Source organism: Desmodus rotundus, chromosome 7 (assembly GCF_022682495.2).
Source record: "Desmodus rotundus isolate HL8 chromosome 7, HLdesRot8A.1, whole genome shotgun sequence".
In the NCBI taxonomy this organism is placed as follows: domain Eukaryota; kingdom Metazoa; phylum Chordata; class Mammalia; order Chiroptera; family Phyllostomidae; genus Desmodus; species Desmodus rotundus.
Window position 1 is genome coordinate 63,482,918 of NC_071393.1, and position 18,527 is coordinate 63,501,444.

Consider the following 18,527-nt stretch of genomic DNA (forward strand, 5'->3'; position numbering starts at 1 on the left):
TTGTTTATTTATAATTATTTTATTGTTGTTTAGTTACACTTACCTGCATATTCTACTCAAGTTTATTCTTGCAGGGTGAGGTGTGTGGGGTACTGATTTGAACCGGAAGTATGTGAGCAGTAGAACAAGACAAACCTGTGACAAAACTCTTTTATGTTTCCCAAGTACTGGTGCTTGCACTAAGGGCAGGAGGAAGCATTTGGGAGGGTAGTGTCGACAGACGGCTCAGAAAGGGGACGTCGAGTCTAGCACCATTCCCTATGTGAAGCCAACGCAGTTGCTCTCCACAAATCTATCCCAAGAGCAACGAGACCCCCTTGGCAAATCCATAGGGGGAGCCAAGAAGGTCTACTATACCTCCTCATGGGCTCTGGCCACGTAGGTGGATTAGCTGGAGCGCTGGGAGCTAGGCTCCTCACCTGTTGTTTTCCCGCCCGCCTTCCTCAAGTCACAACCAATGAGAGCAACGGGCAGCTGCTTAAGATCACTTCTACTTTCCGGAAGTTTGGGACAGTTTAGCCAATCAATCGGAACTTGATGGCTGCTAAGAAATGTTTGCGTTTGGCTCCACCTATGGTTAGGATTTTAGCCAATGAAAATCTGCATTTTGGACTGCTGCCGCGAAACCAGGGAGGTTGGGTTCACCACTTCAATGTTTCAGCGCTTGCGCACATTGGGGAAGATTCTGGAAGACAGCGGAGCTACCGCCATTTTGCGGGAAGAGGAGCAGTCAGGTTGCCGTGCTGCTTTTACTGCTGACACTCTGGGAGACAGCCATACTTAGCGCCCCCCAGCATACCCAAAGGAACGGAGAAGACCGGGACCCCCCCCCTGCGGGGACCCGGAACCGGTGAGAAACCTTGAAACTCGGTTCCCCCACGACGTCACCTATGCGTGACGTTACCGTACGGCCCCTGCCCCTGACGTCACAAGCAGAAAATGGCATCAAGAGCAAAATCAGGCAAACTTTTAAAATTAGAAAAAAAATTGTTTTCTTGGATTTGGAAGTGTTGGCTATTTAAATGTAGCCCACTGTCAGGATTTTAGGGCTTGGCACCCTTGTGGCCATATCCTTTACCGATGAAGACGCTGTATCAAAGGATCCCAGTGACCCACGGATCTCTTACCAGATCCCTGCAGCCCTGACGTTTAGGGTCGCCCTTACTAGGGAGGGAGCGTCGACTCACGGCGGACAGAACTCATAGGATCGGTTTTCAGCCTCTAGTGTTACCACGCAGAGAGATGAGGGAGTTGAGAGTTTTTCCCTCACTCTTCAGTTTCTGGAAGACTCATTTCAGTGTATTGACCTCTGTGGGCTTTTCCCTCTTTCCATTGTGACCATACTTTCCGTGGAGAAAGAGTATATTGAGGCCACATGTGAGGTTTTTAGCATTGGGACACTGGCCCTCGCAGAGATGGTGCTTATAGGACCATTTTTTAAAGCGTAGCCTTGACTCGTTACATATCATGGGGAATGTTTTTGTATCTCTCATTGTTCCTGTTCTTAATTACTCTGCCTTCAGTTTGAAGATGTTTGTGCCAGCTCAGTGACCGAACCCAGGAGATGGCGCTACCATCACCCCTGGGACTCCAGCATTTGGTGAATGCTGCCTGAACTGAGCTGACAGTGGTTCTTCACTGTCCTTTGTCCCCACAGCAGTGGGACCTCAGCGCTGGGTTGGGTCTTGACTGTACTGTTATGATAGATTCCAGGCATTGCCATGATTGTGGGCCCCTAATGCAGTTTTGGAGCAGGGATGGAAGAAAGCTCTGTAGCGTTTTAATGGATGGGATTGAATGGCCTTTGACCCATAAATTAAGACAGGGAGGAGAGAGTTTGAAAACTGCTAACCTGAAAATGCATAGTGTTTGGGACTTGAATGCTTTTCAGACATCAGAAAGGTATGCTAAACCCAGTGAGATTCCAAGTTAAAATGTTCTCATGTTGTATATGTGGATGCCTAAATCAGTTCATTCATTTATTTCTGAGTCTGAGTGAAAACTTTACTCCAGTTGGGGGGGTTCATGTGTTAACCTAAGTGAAAGGGGTGTGTGTGTGTGTGTGTGTGTGTGTGTGTGTGTGTGTGTGTTGTTACCCCAACCCTGTACTAACACTCAACAGTTCTTGAAATCAGAAGTGTTTCATTTAGGGAGGAAAAAGCAGATTATAAAAGATAGGAGGAAGAGCTAACCAGTATAGTGGATAGAACATTAGAGTAGGGTTAGAAGACTACTCATGAGCCAGCACCTCCATTTTGATTTTGTAACTTTGGGCAGTTAACAAAACCTCAGTTTTTCATCTGTGCATTGGATCTGACATCTGGCTGTAGCATATAGTACCTTTGATTGCTAAATAAATATTAGGTGTTATTATGAGAGTTTGAGTTGATTGGATTTTAGAAACACCTATTTGATTTTAATTTGATTTCCATTTTAAGCCTTAGATTTGTTTCCAAGTAATTTTTATTGCTCTTGCCAAGAATTTTATTTCTGTAACATGCCTAAAGCAGTATTAGGTGCTATAAATTATAAGTGTAATGATTACTCTTACTTTTATATTACTTTTTTATATTACTTATTTTCATGTTACTTTTTAATATAACTTTTATGCCACTCATTACTTTATTAAATCATCAGGTAGGCCATGGGTTCTGAGGCCAACACGGACAGCATCATTGGAGGATTCATTAGCTGCTTTAAAGAAGACAAAGCTCTTGTAGATATGGAAAGTGTGATTATGATTAACCTCCTAGCATAGAAATTCTTAAGATGTGCCCTGGCTGATACAGCTCAGTGGATTGAGTGCGGGCTGCAAACCAAGGGGTTGCTGGTTTGATTTCCAGTCAGGGCACATACCTGGGTTGCGGGCCAGGCCCCCAGTGGGGGCCATGTGAGAGGCAACCACACACTGATGTTTCTCTCCCTCTCTTTCTCCCTCCCTTCCCCTTCCTCTAAAAATAAATAAATAAAATTAAAAAAAAAATCTTAAGATTAGTTGGGGGGAGTTAACTTTATTGAGGTATAATTGATATAAAATTGGGCACATTTAAAGTATACAGTTTGATGGGTTTTGATATGCTTCACCCATGAAACATCATCTCCAAAGTTTCCTATGTGCTTTTGTACTTCCTTCCTCCTAGTCCTTTACCACCTACTCTTATCCCTAGGCAACCACTGATCTGCTTTCTGTTATTATGGGTTAATTGCATTTTCTAGAATTTTTTATAAATGTAATCATGCAGCCCTGACTGGTGTTGTTCAGTTGGTTGGACATCATCTCACAAAAAGAAAGATTGCTGGCTTGATTCCTGGTCAGGGCTCATGACTAGTGTGCTGCCCATTCCCTGGTCTGGGCATGTGCAAGAGGAAGCCAATCAATGTTTCTCACATTGATGTTTCTCTTTCTCGCTTTCTTCCTTCCTCTTTCTCTAAGGATAAATAAATACAATCCTTTTTTTTTTTTAAGATTTTATTTATTTATTTTTAGGCAGAGAGGAAGGGAGAGAGAAAGAGGGAGAAAAACATCAATGTGTGGCTGCCTCTTGAGTGCCCCCTTCCACTCCCCTCACTGAGGACCCTGCCTGCAACCCAGGCATGTGCCCCTACTGGGAACTGAACCAGCGACCCACTGGTTCACAGGCCAGCACTCAATCCACTGAGCCACACCAGCCAGGGCATAAATACAATCTTTAAAAATGAAATACAACACATACTTTTCTTTTTTGTCTGATTTTTTTTCACCATAATTATTTTGAGAGTCATCCATGTTGTGTATGTTGATAATTTCAAACTAGTAACTTCTAAGTAATTTGTCCTATTGATTTTGTTTGGTATCTTCTGTTTTTCTTATTTAACAGGCCTATGGTGGACAGACTTGGGAAAGATGATTGCTAGATGTGGAAGCTTGGGGGAGGCGAGAAGTCTCACCTGGCCTGTCTAGACAGAAAGGCTTCAAAGTGGGATTGGTTAAGCCTGTCTTAATCTTTCTGAGTTATCTGTACTCTAGTTGGTATTGTATGGAAAATGCTTAATGATGAATCCCTTAATTATTGAAGTTGGAAGGGATATGGTGGGAAAGCTTAGGGCAGATCTGTATTATTCTGGTGTTGCTTTGTCTTGATCCTTATTTTTAGTTTTGCATTTTTACTTTTTTACTGGAAATGTGTACTTGTCCAGTGATTTAAGTTTAAACCAGTTGTTCAGAATTTTGAACAGTAGAATGGTGGCTTAGTGTTCATTGTAAAGTGAATGGTAATTCTGAGGATCAACATTTTCTCTTCACATGATAGGACAGGGTCTGTGTTAAATTTTGTGTCTACCTAGTTTCCTTCTAGACCCTTGACATGTTCTAAGCCGCCAAGCAAAAACAGTCCTGGTCTGTAAGGTGCAAAGCTAGGTTAAGCAATAGGTGGTAAGACTCCTTTGAAATTTATGAAGCAGAACTATATTCCAAAGTCTGTTTCTTGGAGGGAGGAAGGAATGTAGTGTGTCGGAAGGGGAGAAAAAATATAAATGAGGTTCTTATGTATTGATATCTTTTCCTCAGATCTGCTACTATGACATGCGATGACTTTGATATAGTGATTGAGGCCATGCTGGAAGCTCCCTATAAAAAAAGAGGAGGTAATATTCCCACCTCACTCCTGGAATTGGGTTAATAAGAAAAAGCAGTTGTGGATCATTGGTTTCAACATTTTGTGAATTTTCTGTCCCCGCTTGTTTGTTGTGTCTAGTTGCTATTCATAAAAGGCATAGTGTTTAGTAAGCTGGGCTGGAGACCCATACCCAAGAGCCATGCTTTCAGAGTGGCCCCTCCCCCAAATAGTAGGGGTACATAATGTGGTGGGAATGAGTGCTTTGCTCATAGCTTTCAGTGATAACAGTAGAAAGTCAGTGCACCTCAGACCTAACTGATTTCTCACTCTCCTGAGAAATACATGTTGAATAGCTAAAGTTTTGATGTCAAAACTTGTCACTCTGATCTCTTCCTTTTGGGTAGTTTTCTCCCTTCCTCCCTTACTTCCTTTGTTAGGAGATCGATGTGCTTAAAAGTTGGCTAGATAATTGAGAGCTTTGATTTCATATGCATTTTTCCTTGTCCACTTTTGTTCTTTCTGTGCCCAACGGAATCTATGTGTCTGCCACTTTAAACTTGGTGACATTTTCCTGGTGAATCCCTCAGGATGAGCAGCAAAGGAAGGTTAAAAAGGATGATCCTAACAATACCAGCAGCAGCAACAGTGGCAGTGGGAGCAGCACCACTAGGGAGGAAGCAGGTGAGTGTGGCATGAGGAAATGGGTTGGCAACTTAGGAAGGAAAACAACGGTGTCCCCTAGAAAATGGCCAGAACAGGGAAGTAGTTGCTTCTAAGACTGCTGACTTTTAGTAATGTCTTCACTGGTCTTGGGAATAATGGTGACTTGGTTTAATGATGTAGTTTAAGCTTTTCAGTGTAGTTATGAGGATCAGTCCTAGCATTGACACATTTTCTTTGAGTAAGATAGCAAGAAGACCCCTACTTTGGAAACATCAGCTTTAGCTGCTTCTGATGCCTGACAGCATCCAGGGCTGTGTGTGTGAGCTGATTTTTTGCAGTTGCTGTGAAGTACTGCCAGATCATCTGGGCTTTGGTCCTTTCACTGATTTGTGTTTCACCCTGGCCATACTGTCATTCTTTTTACTTAGGAGAGACAATGAAACTTTCACAATGATAAGAATTTACACTCTCTCTCACAGGAAGAAGAGGAGTTGAGAGCCATAGTAAAAGCAGGGATAGAAAGCGCAGGTCAGTCATTTGAGGGACTGTTGGGTTTTGAGAATTACTATAAGTGGAAACATACCAGGGAAAGTGATACATTGAAGACCAGAAGATATTGGTTGGTTCTTTACCAAGGTAAATAGTTCTTTCCATCCATAGTCGTAGTCGAGTCTGGGATGGGTATAGACAGAGAAATAGTCGGAGCCTACGTAGAGATCGGCAGTGTCGTCCCTGCAGCCGTAGCCACGACCATTGTCATAGTAGTGAGTCTCAAAGTTGAGACCTGCATTGTGAAGATTGTGTGCGTTACAGGAGTCCACCACTTCCACTGGGTATCACCTTTTGCTATAAGCTTACCTTTGTACAGTAATCTGGGTAAAACACGTGTGTTGGGGATTTCTCTGCCCACTGTGATCGTAAGGAGGTCCAGTTACTGCAAGGGTGCTATTAAGAATTCACATGTGAGCCCTGGCTGGCATAGCTCAGTGGATTGAGCGCGGGCTGCAAACCAAAGGGTTGCCGGTTCAATTCCCAGTAGGGGCACATGCCTGGGTTGCAGGCCAGGTCCCCAGTGGGGGCCACATGAGAGGCAACCATACATTGATATTTCTCTCTCTTTCTCCCCCCCTTCCCCTCTCTCTAAAAATAAATAAATAAAATCTTAAAAAAAAAAAAATCACATGTGAGATGAGGTGGTGGGATCTGGTTTTCTCATGATGGGAGGAGACCCAGCATTGGACCAGTGTGAATAAAACGGGGTGACATAATTTTCACTTTTGTTGTTCTCTGTTTCTTAGGCATAGGTATGGACAGAGTAAGAGTCCTCATTTCAGAGAGAAGAGCCCAGTCAGGTGAGTTGATAAGGAGCACATTTTTAGGGATTGTGTAGTATGAATAAAAAACTCTTTGAGTAAAACTTCAGGAATGCGTAGTACTTGAGGGTAGCTGGAGAACAACGACCAAGGATTGGGGTGGGGTGAAGTCTCAAAAAAATTTATTCATTCTTTAGGGAGTCAGTTGATAATCTGAGTCCTGAGGAGCGTGATGCCCGAACAGTTTTCTGTATGCAGTTAGCTGCCCGCATTTCAGCCTCAAGACCTGGAGGACTTTTTCTCTGCTGTTGGCCAAAGTAACCTTTCCCTCTTTAATTTTCTTCTGAGTAGTCTTATCTTGTCCATCCCCCTTTATGCCCAGTTTAGGATTTCCTTTTTCCCCTGGATAGGTTCGTGACGTATGTATCGTCTCAGATCAGAACTCACGTCGTTCTAAGGGCATTGCCTATGTGGAATTTTGTGAAATCCAGTCTGTGCCGCTAGCCATTGGGTTAACTGGGCAGCGGCTGCTGGGGGTGCCTATTATTATACAGGCCTCACAGGTGAGCAGGTTGAGAAACTGACAGAAGACAGGTTTGAAAGTAGGAGGTTGGGACCTGAGCCATCATTTTCTTCCTTCCTCAGCCTGAGAAAAACCGACTGGCAGCCATGGCCAACAACTTGCAGAAGGGCAGTGGTGGACCAATGCACTCTTTGTGGGCTCCCTGCACTTCTGAGGGATATTACTGAATATTACTGAGGACATGCTCCGGGGCATCTTTGAGCCCTTTGGCACAGTGAGTAGAAAATGAGAGAAGCCTCTGAATGGGATTGTAAAAAGTGGGGAGGGTGAGTGTTCCTCATTCTATCTGACCATGATTAACTCATTGTGTGCAGAGTAATGGGCATGTGGGTCTATGCTGGGAAAGTTAGGCTCCCTCTCTGTGTTCAGACTGTTCAGTAGGCAAATGAGTCAGCACCATGAAATCAAGTAAAGGGGTCCATATTAAGTAAGATTAGTCAGAAAAAGTGTTTTGAGAAAAAAATGGTCTTTGTCTCTTTTTTAAAAAGACTTAGAGACATGTAATTGGTGGCTAGAAAGTTGGAGGTATTTAGAAGTCTGGGTAGGAAAGGTCAAAGGCATGGGTTACCCAAAAGATTACTCATAATTTCTCCCTCTTCTACAGATTGATAATATTGTCCTGATGAAGGACTCAGATACAGGCCACTCTAAAGGTTATGGTTTCATTACAGTAAGTCTCTAGTGTTTAACTTGTTTATTTTAATTTGGGTTTGTGCACTTATCTGATGTTGCAGCTTAGCTTCATCCTCCTCCTTTAGGAACTGTCCTAATGACCCATAAACCCTGGTGCCTGGAGCTTGGACTAGCCTTCAGCCCCTTGAGATGAGTGCATTGCTTGAGATCTTAGCTTTGTTCCTACACTCTGTCAGTGGCCCTGGTATGGGGGTGTCCAGGAGTTCAGCTACCTTCCCTGGTGCTGCTCCTTGCTCTTTGGGTAATAGTAATGATTCCAGGCTGCAGCTACAAGGTTGGAGGTATGAGGGAAGTTAGGTATGAACTTTTATAGACATACTTTATAGGATTGGTGTATTGTCATGATGGGGTGGGAATAAGAAGTTACATACTTCCCTCTGGTGTTACCCTGTTTGAAGCAGGTTTTACTGGAGAAGTATCTTTATATTTAAATCCCACTATAGAGAGACTAGTGATGCCACCTAATGGTGGACAAGTCTCATCTCTTCCTGACACTCCAATGAAATTGTTTCCAATTCCCTTAACTGGTTCTTCTAGCCCCATGTGACTCCAGGCTGAGGACTGGCTACCAGCCGCAAAGTCTGATAGAAGCTGGTATTTTCTGGGCTCAATCCAGGCAGCATACACCCCCCACAGTTACCTGCAGGGCAGAGCGGAAGTAGGTTGTATTCTATGGCAATTGCTCACCTCAAAGGTATCCAGTAAAGGCAGGCCACCTACCCCACCTGTCTCGGAACTGTCAGTACCACATGCCAGGCCCTAGAGCAGGTGATACCAGAGTAAACAAAGCCAGCTGTGGTGTTCCTGGTGGCGAGTACCTTTTCTAGCTCCCTGTGTGACTTGGATTCAGAAAGGCTTCTATGGAGCCTTTTTGCCTCTATGTCAACACCATTGACACTCAAACAGCAGACTGGAATCCTTTTATGCCAGGCTGCTGCTGATGTTGCTGATGAAAGGGACAAGAGAGTAGAGGCCCAGCAGGTCACTTAGTTGGCAGCCCTGCAGTGAGGTGTGCAGTCTTCCTTTCAACACCAGAATGTGTTCCCTCCTCAGGCTGGGCTCTGGAGGTCTAGATTCCGTGTTCCTGAGAAAGGAAACTTCCTAGGCCTAAGGGCTGAAGTAAAGCCCAGGAGACTTAGCTCTCAGTCTATCTTACTTGTGTTTTATATGTCCATTTGTGAAACAGCCTGTCAGGCTAGGCTCCATACAGATAATAGACTTTTTATTAGGTTTTTTATTAGGTTTTTAGCGGAGCTGGAATATTGAAAAGTGTCTGTCATTGAGTCAGTTAGAAAAGGACCCTTTCAGAGAACAATTTTAGGGGGATCCGAGGTCACATTCCCTGAGAAAGAAACTTGTGCTGCAGCAAGCATGCAGTTTTCCTGGGATAGGAGGACTAGGGAGTGTTAGTGGGGCTTTGAGGGCATGTTTGTGACCAAGAGGTGACTGATCTGGCATGGGTTTCTTTACAGTTCTCTGACTCCGAGTATGCCCAGCGGGCCCTGGAGCAGTTGAATGGCTTTGAGCTTGCTGGTCAACCTATGAGGGTTGGCCATATGACTGAGCGACTGGATGGTGGCACCGACATCACTTTTCCTGATGGAGACCAGAAGATGGATCTGGGATCAGCAGGTGGACGTTTGCAGCTCATGGCCAAATTGGCAGAAGGTAGAGTTTCTCCGCATGGGGTTGAATTGTAGACCAAGGGTTGGGACTTAGCTGCACCTTTTCTTTCCCTTTCAGGCTCTGGAATCCAGCTGCCAACCACAGCTGCTGCTGCTGCTGCTGCCACCACCACTGCCCAAGCTGCTGCCTTGCAGCTGAATGGAGCAATTCCCTTGGGGGCCTTAAACCCAGCAGCTCTGACTGGTAGACTTGGACTTGGGGAAGGGAGAGAAGCATTGGGGCCTGGCAAGAAGGAATGCTCTGTGCTAACTCACTTTGCCTCTCTGTGTTCCAGCTCTGAGTCCAGGCCTGAACCTCACCTCTCAGGCAATTGCCTCCCAGTGCTTACAGCTTTCCAGCCTTTTTACCCCCCAGGCCATGTGAGTCATAGGACCTTGCTCATTTTAGTCACTGGGTATTTTCTTCCTTTGGCTTCCATTTACTGCTTCTCCTTGCCCCAGGTAAATCAGTGGCACAGTACGTTGCCTCCCTGTGCCGGTGGGTCCTGCCACTCCCTTCTTCACAACTACCCTTCTGCGGCCCCTTCTCTCTGTTTTGTGGAACAAACCATCCTGAGGCCATGGACATTTACTCTGCGGTAATTGGGGCCACCCTTAGACACCAAGAAGAGCCCCTGCCCATGGCGCCACTGGGAATGGACTCTGCAGAGCAACCACTAGTTGAAGAGAACAATTACTGAACACTGTTTCTCCATGTGCATCATCTCCTGAGATGATCTTCACTGCCCTTTCCAACCTTCTCTTAGTGATTCCTCGATTCCTGTGTTGGGAAGGCCATAGGGTATTAATTGAGCAAACTGACTTCTGTTTTCCTCCCCCTGTACCTTTACCCTACAATTTTGTCAAGGAAAAATCCTTAAGCCCTCTATTCCAAGAGGACTTTGGAGTTTGGGGGTGAGGGGGTGAACCTTGAAGGTGCTGGCTTGCTGCTGCAAGGTCATGGAAGAGAGCTTGGACGTGTATGTGGATTGTGAAGCCTGCCTTAGACCGCAGCTTGGGACCAGAGCTACTGTGGGCCCAGCATCTTGCTGAGAGCTATAGAAATGATCCATCCTGCCGGGCATTTTGGATGTCTTAGGGGCATTCTGGAGTTTAGGGAAAGGTGGGGTACTTTTCCAGTATCTTCCATCTTCCTTTGTGTAGTTAGTTGTCCTTCCTCCCAGGTCGTTCCTTTGGTCCAGTGGGGGAGGATGGTGGGGAGGCTGCCATTCTCCACCACTTCCCGTGCGCCTCTGCTGTGGGCTCCACCCAAATATTAAAACTGCTCCTGTCCCCTACTTTGGTACATGTGTACCCTTCTTACTGAATTTTATACCCTTGTGTCTGTGTATATAAATGTACATATATATAAACTTTGTACAAAAGGCAAGCTTCCATGTTGTGGCAGCTGTGTGTGGTTGTCAGTGTGTCTGTTGTTAACTTCTAATGAGCCAAAACCATGAATGGTTCTAGGGATATAAAATATTTGTGATGCCTTTGTGTTTTCTTTCCTTTATTTTAATGTTAAGCAACCTTTTGGGGGTGCTGGGTTCAGTGAACTTTAATGATGATGCATGACAAGGTAGGGCTCTCTAAGCCCCTCCCCTTCAGTAGGTCTCGGATGGAAACTGGAGGTCAGGAGATTCTTAGTGTGTTGGAAGATGGATCTGGGGCAAGGACTCCCCAGCAGCTGAGGGCATCACTTCCTCATGCTGGGGAGTGGTGGTCCAGGGGGCTCGTACTCTTTGGAGGTAGCCAAATTTATTGTCACACCAGGAGATAAACTTGATACAGTGTTCACTGAGGGCAATGCCAGCCCCAGCATTGAAGGTGGAGGACTGGGTGTCACTGTTAAAGTCACAGGAGACAACCTGGTCTTCCGAATAGCTCAGGATGCCCTTGAGGGGGCTCTTTGATGACTGCTTCACTACCTTCTTGATGTCATCATTCTTGGCAGCTTCCTCCAGGTGGCAAGTCAGATCTAGAACAAACACATGGAGGGTGGGGACACAACCATGTCAGTGAGCTTCCCATTCAGCTTGGGGTGACCTTGCCCGCAGCCTTGACAGCACCAGTAGAAGCAAGGATGATGTTCTGGGATGCCCCTTGGCTATCACACCACAGCTTCCCAGAGGGGCCATCCATGGTCTTCTAGGTGACAATGTGTGGACTGTGGTTATGAGTTCCTCTATGATGCCAAAGTTGTCATGGATGACATTGGCCAGGGGAGCCAAGCAATTGGTGGTGTGGGAAGAATTGCTGACAGTCTTGAGGGAGTTTTCATACTTGTCACGGTTCACACCTATCACAAACATGGGGGCTCCTGCCAAAGGGGCAGAGATGGTGACCCTCTTGGCTGCGGCTTTCTCCAAGTTAGTGAAGACACCAGTGGACTCCACAACATATTCAGCAATAGCATCGCACCATCTGATTTTGGTGAGATCTCGCTCCTGGAAGATGCAGATGGACTTTCCACTGATGTTAAGTTTCCCATTCTCAGCCTTGACTGTGCCTTTCAACTTGCCATGAGTAGATTCATACTGAACATGTAGACCATGTAGTCAGTGAAGGGGTTGTTGATAGTGACAGTATCCACTTTGCCAGAGTGAAAAGCAGCCCTGGTAACCAGGTGCCCAGTATGACCAAATGCCTTCACTCTGACCTTCACCATTGTGTCTCAAGGTTGTGGCTGTCTTGTCAAACAGGAGTCGACAGCCTGTAACCTTCTGTAGGAAGGAGGACAAAAGACATGCATACACTTGTACACAGATAAACCATCTATATCTGCATTACACTCTGCCCTATGGTCCCTTCCATCTGTCATCATAACGATCTCCAAACCTACCTGCCCACCTAACAGACTTCCAAGCTTTGTCTCTGTGCCTAAGGACAGATCTTGTCTTTCCACCAGGTGGCAGTGTGACAATAGCACATTCCGCACGCACCTTTAGGGGTGTTTTATGATCTTGAAGAGCTTAGATACCAGAGAAGCCTCCCAAGCTCACCATTCTTACCATTGGCCTCCATACCGCCTGTAGTCCTGTTTGTAGCAGAAATCACAGTCCAATATCCAAATGGATTTGGGCATCATATATCAGGACTCTTCCGACCTTAAAGTCTTTTTCCCAGTCATTTCAACTCTTGCTTTCCATATATAGCTCTGCCTGGGACCAGTGACTTCCAGGGAGCTGAGTACTCTAGGAATGGCCCTACAAAAGGAGAGGCACACCTTTCTCCCTGCCTGCTTTGTAAAGCTTATAACAGGCGACCTTCTCAGAGCCTGGCTCACCAGCTAAGAACCAGCCAAGAGGAGGAGGTCAGGGGCAGGGCTCTGTGGGGCTCCTTCATTCTTCACTGGTCTCTATGGCAACAGAATGTTAAGACTTCATTGTCTTGCTAAAAATATGGATAATTGCTGTTAGGTTTTAATTTGTCAGCTCTCAGACTTCTAAAGCAGAGTGATGGTTTTTGGTGATGTTAACTTCTGGGGTTGCTTTTAACACTGAAGTACTAAGTATGCAAAGCCTGTTTGTGGCTTAAAAGACCACTGGGACCCAGGACTAACTCTTGATTCTTCAAGGCTGCTGCAGTCTTGCTGCTGCTGTTTCTTTTGCTGCTACCCCCACCCTTTCCCTATCCTAGTTTGTTCTCTGGACCTTGGGGAAGGGAAGGAGGATGCATTATTTTTAGGTAGGAGCAGCTGGCTATGGCCCAGTCCCCCTATATGTATTGATTTGACTGCTAATGCATCCTGAGATGGGCAGTGTAGACCATTTTTGTTAGTCATCCTGAAGCTCTGGACCAGGCCTCCTCATGGCGGTCTTGAACTCCTCCATACTATAAATAGCCATAGGCCTTGCCTCCCTGCCCTCCTCAGATGGGCCCCCGTCTCTGCTTGGTTTCTTTATATTCCCATTTCTACCTACTTTGGGCTTCCTGTGCTTTGGGTCCTTTTACCTCAGTTCTTCCTTGCCTAACTTGGTCTTGCCTCATGCATCCTCTTGCTGGAACAGAGACAATGGTGCAAGTGAAGAAAGAAACCTTCTCTAATCTTAACCTATGTAAGGTGATTGCATCTAGTGGGTGACAGCCAGTGTCACTCTGTATGACTCAGTGCTTAGTCAGCCCTCTATTGGGGGTGGTTGAAGTGGAGAGAAGGGGACAAGAAACAGCCTCTGGGCCCAGCCTACAGTAAAAGAAATCTCTCTCATCCTCTCCCACCTGACTGGAGTGGCCAGGGTCCCGGCAGAGGTGAGGCTGTGACCCACATCCTTTCCCAGCGTGGTTGGAATTTCCTCACTGGTTCTCAATTCATAACAAGATTTTCACCTGACTTTTGGCTTATAGCCTATGCTTCTGTCTTCTCGAAGGCAGTGGCATTCCCTCCCTCTTCTTTAAATTGTTTTTATTTTATTTTATTTTATTTTATTGATTGATTCTAGAGAGAGAGAAGGGAGAAAGAAAGAGAGAGGGAACACTGATTTGCTGTTCCACTTATCTATGGATTCATTGGTTGCTTCCTGTATGTGCCCTGACTGGGGATGTCACAAGCTTGGCTTACTGGGGACAACGCTCTAACCAACTGAGCTACCTGGCCAGGACTCCTCCTTCTTTTTAAACTGCTGTGTTCTTGACATTAGGGTTCAGGAATTAATACTTGGACAGTTAGAAGATTCTATCCTGGCTCCAAAAAGTGAGGTGGTATAATGGTAACTGTTAACATTTGTGCAGGATTTGTTTGGGGTTAGGCACTGTTCTAATCGCTTTATACGTATTGAATCATTTCATCTGCCAGTGATCCTCTGAGGTAGATTCTTTAATTATCTTTATTTTGTAAATAAGGAAACTGATGCCCAAAGAGGTTAACTAACTGGCCCCACAATTACAGAGTTAGCAAATTTAGGATTCCAATCCAGGCAGTATAGCTTCAGATGCCTTGATCCTAATCTTAACCTGCCTCTCAGCACCACTGTGGAAGCCAAGGCCTTGAAGTCATGGTGAAGTGTTGCTTTTTCTGTCTCTACACCCATACTTCTTAGTAAATCCTGAAATTTTCCACTTCCACGTCTGCTCATTTTGTTCTCTCCTCCTGCCCCTCTTCTGATGGTCAAAATCTAGCCCTTTAAGACTCTGAAACTTTCCCAGTTGGAGCTGAATTCCCTTTTCAGTATTCTTTGTCCTATTATAGGTCGTCTTATGCCTTTATTTACAGTTCTTTGGGAACTCTGTTAATTGATGGTTATGGCCAAATGAGGCCAGGGATAGATGTGTTCTTTCCATTATTGCTTTGCTTTGCACATATTACATGTCTGTTGAATTAATTTCCTCTCTGTTAAAGTTGGAGCCAGGCTCTCCAAAGGCTGTCCCTTCTAGCCTGCCTTCCCTGGTAGCTTTATCTATTCCTTCCTCACTCCTTCAAGAGAAGAGGCAGCTTTACTCTTTTTAGTGTTACCATGGTAGCCTGTGATGCTTTCTGTCTGAAATACTGCTTGCCATCTCTAGAGACTGATGTTTCTGTGGCAACCAGGTGAAGTCAATAGTCATGAGCTGGATGTGGGAAAGGAATTCTGGTCTGCGAAGCTGAGCGTCTGAATACTCTGGCTTTCAAATATCCTCCTCCTCTCTCCCAACTTTTATACTCTGTATCCAGAACTGATTTGCTCTGCTCTTGGTTTAGAAAGCAATGTGTGAGGTGAAGCAGACCAGCCAACTTAGATTATGTGGGAAGGTGGAGACAAAAAAAGAGTTGATCAAAGATCACTTATTTTTTTTAAAGATTTTATTTATTTATTTTTAGAGAGAGGGGACAGGAAGGAGAAAGAGGGAGAGAAACATTGATGTATAAGACAAACATGATCAAAGATCACTTTTAAAAAATTGGCTGAGTTCTGTGAGCTGTCCCAGATGATCTGCTCTCAAGAGCCCTTAAGGAGTTGGCTGGAGTCACTGCAGAGCCATTAGCAGTTATTTTTTAGGGCAGTGGACAGATATGAACAAGGTGCCTGGAGACTGGAAAGGAGCCAATCAGTGCTGGGTTGCAGAGGGGAAAAATGACCTTGGAAGTCACAGACTTGTCAAATACTTGCCAATGTTCCAGAAAGGATGGGAGTGTCAATCAGCTTTCAAGCATCATGATGCCTATTTGTTGGAATGAGTGGTGCTGAGAATTAGCCTCCTTCTCCCATTTCTTGGGCCCAACCAAGCCGAGGGACCACCATTCCATAGCAGATTGGTCACACTGTAGAGCTACAATGCATGGTTCAGATCTGTCTTTTGTTTCAAACCTGCTGAGTGAGCTTGGGTGTTACTCCATTTTTCTAACTCAGACTCCTTATTGGCCAAAAGAAAAAAAAAAAAAAGGTAATAATAGTACCTATCTCAGGGATGTGAGGATTAAATGAAATGATCCCTGTAGATGTCTTGGAACTTGTTAGCTTTCATTACGACTGCCGTCACTGTTCCCATTCCTCTGGATGCCTACACTGGACTTCCTACCTGACCTCATTCTCCTCCCCAGCTTCAGAGAATGCTCAAGATTTATAGGGGGAGAAGTAAGGGTGGGACTATGATGAAAACCCCCTTAATTGTTCCTGTGCTAAAAGCCCCGGGCTCACAAGGTCCTGGGTCACATACAACCAGCATAGCTTCCAGGAAAACAAACCCCATTGTCCAATCTTATTTTATGCCTGAAACTCTATATAATCAAATTACAGCAGATGTCTTTGAAAAATCAAGGTGAGCCCCCCAGGTACCTTCAGGGTATCTAGTGCCCTTTGCTTTTTCTGGCACTCACTGTTAGAGCCCTTTGCTTAGTGTCCCTCCTAACCTACCCCAGCATTCTTTTTTTTTTTTTTAATTAAAGATTTTATTTATTTTTAGAGAGAGGGAAAGGGAGGGAGAAATAGAGGGAGAGGAAACATTGATGTGTGAGAGAAACGTCAATCTGTTGCCTCTCGCATGCCTTCAACCAGGGACATGGCCTGCAACCCAGGCATGTACCCTGACTGGGAATTGAACCAGTGACCTTTCGTGTCACTCGCCAGCGCTGAATCCACTGAGTCACACCAGCCAGGGCTCTTTGAGAGTATTTTTAATCATCACAGATTCTCTGCCTAAAGGTCACCTGTGAGTGCCGTGGGAGGTATGTTGGACCTTGAAGACAACAACTTAAATTTGTATTTCCAGAGTGCTGCTGTGCTTTGAGAGGTTAACAAACTGCCCGAGTGCCTGCGTGAAGGACCAGGACACAGGTGGCAATAAACATTACTTTCACTGCTTGTTTGTATAATGCTTGACAAATCACAAAGACACTGGCATTTTTATTTAGTCCTCATGACTATACTACAAGGTAGATACTATCTTCATTGTATAGTGGGGAGAGCTGAGGTTCAGAAAGGCAGAGGTTCAGAGTGACTTTTCTCCCTAGACCTCCATCCAGGAAGTAATGGGCTGAGTGCCACTCAAATGCCTGCAAGTCCCCATTGAATTTGTCTTCACATCTTGAGTTTAACAAGGCCATCAAGCTGTGGGGGCATGGCATCAAGATTCAAATAGATGAGACGGGATCTTGAGCGCATATGCATCAGAGAACCACCAAGATGATAAAGGACTAAGAAGCAGGATGCTCCTGTCTGGTGTTTGGGCCCTTGACAACTTGACTGCACCACCCACCCAAATGTTGCTGCTTCTTATACTGTGGGACAGGCTGCCCGCCACTTTTCTTGTGCGTTTGCTGGTGTAGTTTCGCCCCAGGGAGTTGTTTTCCTTCACCCCTCCACCTATCTACAGCACACATACATTCTTCAAGCCCCAGTTCCTGAAATGTGTGTTGTGAATTTTGTTTCTTCCATTCTTAGAAAAATTTTAAAGCGTACAATGTCACCCCCAGTTAGCTAGAATACGGTGTCATTTGCTGCTGTCTTGGCCACAGTAGGGCCGTCACCACCCTCACCATCTCGTACCACCTCTTTCAGGGCAATCTTAAGTTACTTGAGGGCAGGAATGGAGTCTTACTTGTATTTGTTTCCCTCACAGGGCTTAGCGCCATGGTGACCATATTGCAATACTTGAGTGCAACAATAAACATTTGTAGATGACAATATCCAGGAAAAATTTATTTGAACGGACGTGTATATGAACTATGTTAAGTTAATAAAAGATGTACATATGAGTGGACCTTCTGGGAGTGAGAGTTTAACCCAGAAGACTTGTGAAGTTGTCCTTGCGTGACTGCGGCAGCCTTTCAGAGGACGACGGCCCCTGCTCCAGGCTCTGCAGAGACTGTTACATGCAGCAGGGCCTCGTGACACAGCTGCAAGCAGAGGCCCAGAGTCAAGGAATACTTTTCAAGACACAAGACTGACCTCCCGCTGAACCATCAGGGGAGGGCATGTCTATCTTCTCAGCCAGTCAGAAGGCCTTATGAGCCAAGGGAATGGAGGTAGCAGTGGAGAGCAGGGGTTGGGCTGGTAAGAGCACAGACCCCAAGACAAAATTGCAGTGGTTAAGAGGAGTGCCAGGGCAGAGGAGACCTCACCTGGCACGGGCAGCTCAGCTCTCACACCAGTCCAGATCAGCAGCCAGGCTGTCTTTGCCTTGATCAGAGGGAGGGAGAAAAATGGCCCGGCTCTCAGAGAGGACACCACCTCTCCCAAGTCTGGCAGGAGCGTGACTTCAGCTTCCTTCTGTTCTGAGCTCTTCCCTGTAGGCGTCTAGAAGGAACACACAGATGGGTCGGCTGATAGGTCTGGCTGTCTTGGGGGGAGGGAGGCCTGTGGTGTGCGTGCGTGGTTCCCCTCATGGGGAGGTCCTGCCATAATCATCTTCAGAATTCCGCTGCACGAAAGGCACTAGGCCTTCTTGTTCCTCATTCTCCCCTCTTGCCACCTTCGACCATTGGCGGTACTCTTCCTCTGGAAAAGCCCTCCTCCCTTGGCAGCAGACCCTACATGCTCAGTCCTAGTTCTTCCACTGCCTCTGTGGTGGCTTCATTTCCCCCTTCTCCACCCACCTCTCC

General features: G+C 45.6%; 1 protein-coding gene and 1 pseudogene across 1 annotated transcript; one reads left to right on the plus strand and one right to left on the minus strand.

Annotated features, from left to right (window-relative positions):
* The first annotated feature begins 521 nt into the window (after window positions 1-521).
* Window positions 522-11,007, plus strand: RBM23 (RNA binding motif protein 23). The gene is given in 15 exon segments (XM_045192389.3): window positions 522-850; window positions 4,547-4,620; window positions 5,181-5,276; window positions 5,738-5,786; window positions 5,919-6,110; window positions 6,563-6,610; window positions 6,769-6,844; window positions 6,846-6,888; window positions 6,959-7,134; window positions 7,217-7,277; window positions 7,280-7,368; window positions 7,759-7,824; window positions 9,320-9,515; window positions 9,591-9,716; window positions 9,808-11,007. Coding segments are annotated over 14 exon segments (1,371 nt in total). The 5' UTR covers window positions 522-850; window positions 4,547-4,556; the 3' UTR covers window positions 9,897-11,007.
* Window positions 11,008-11,157: 150 nt separating this feature from the next.
* LOC139441082 (glyceraldehyde-3-phosphate dehydrogenase-like) lies at window positions 11,158-12,182 on the minus strand (annotated as a pseudogene).
* Between the last annotated feature and the right edge of the window lie 6,345 nt (window positions 12,183-18,527).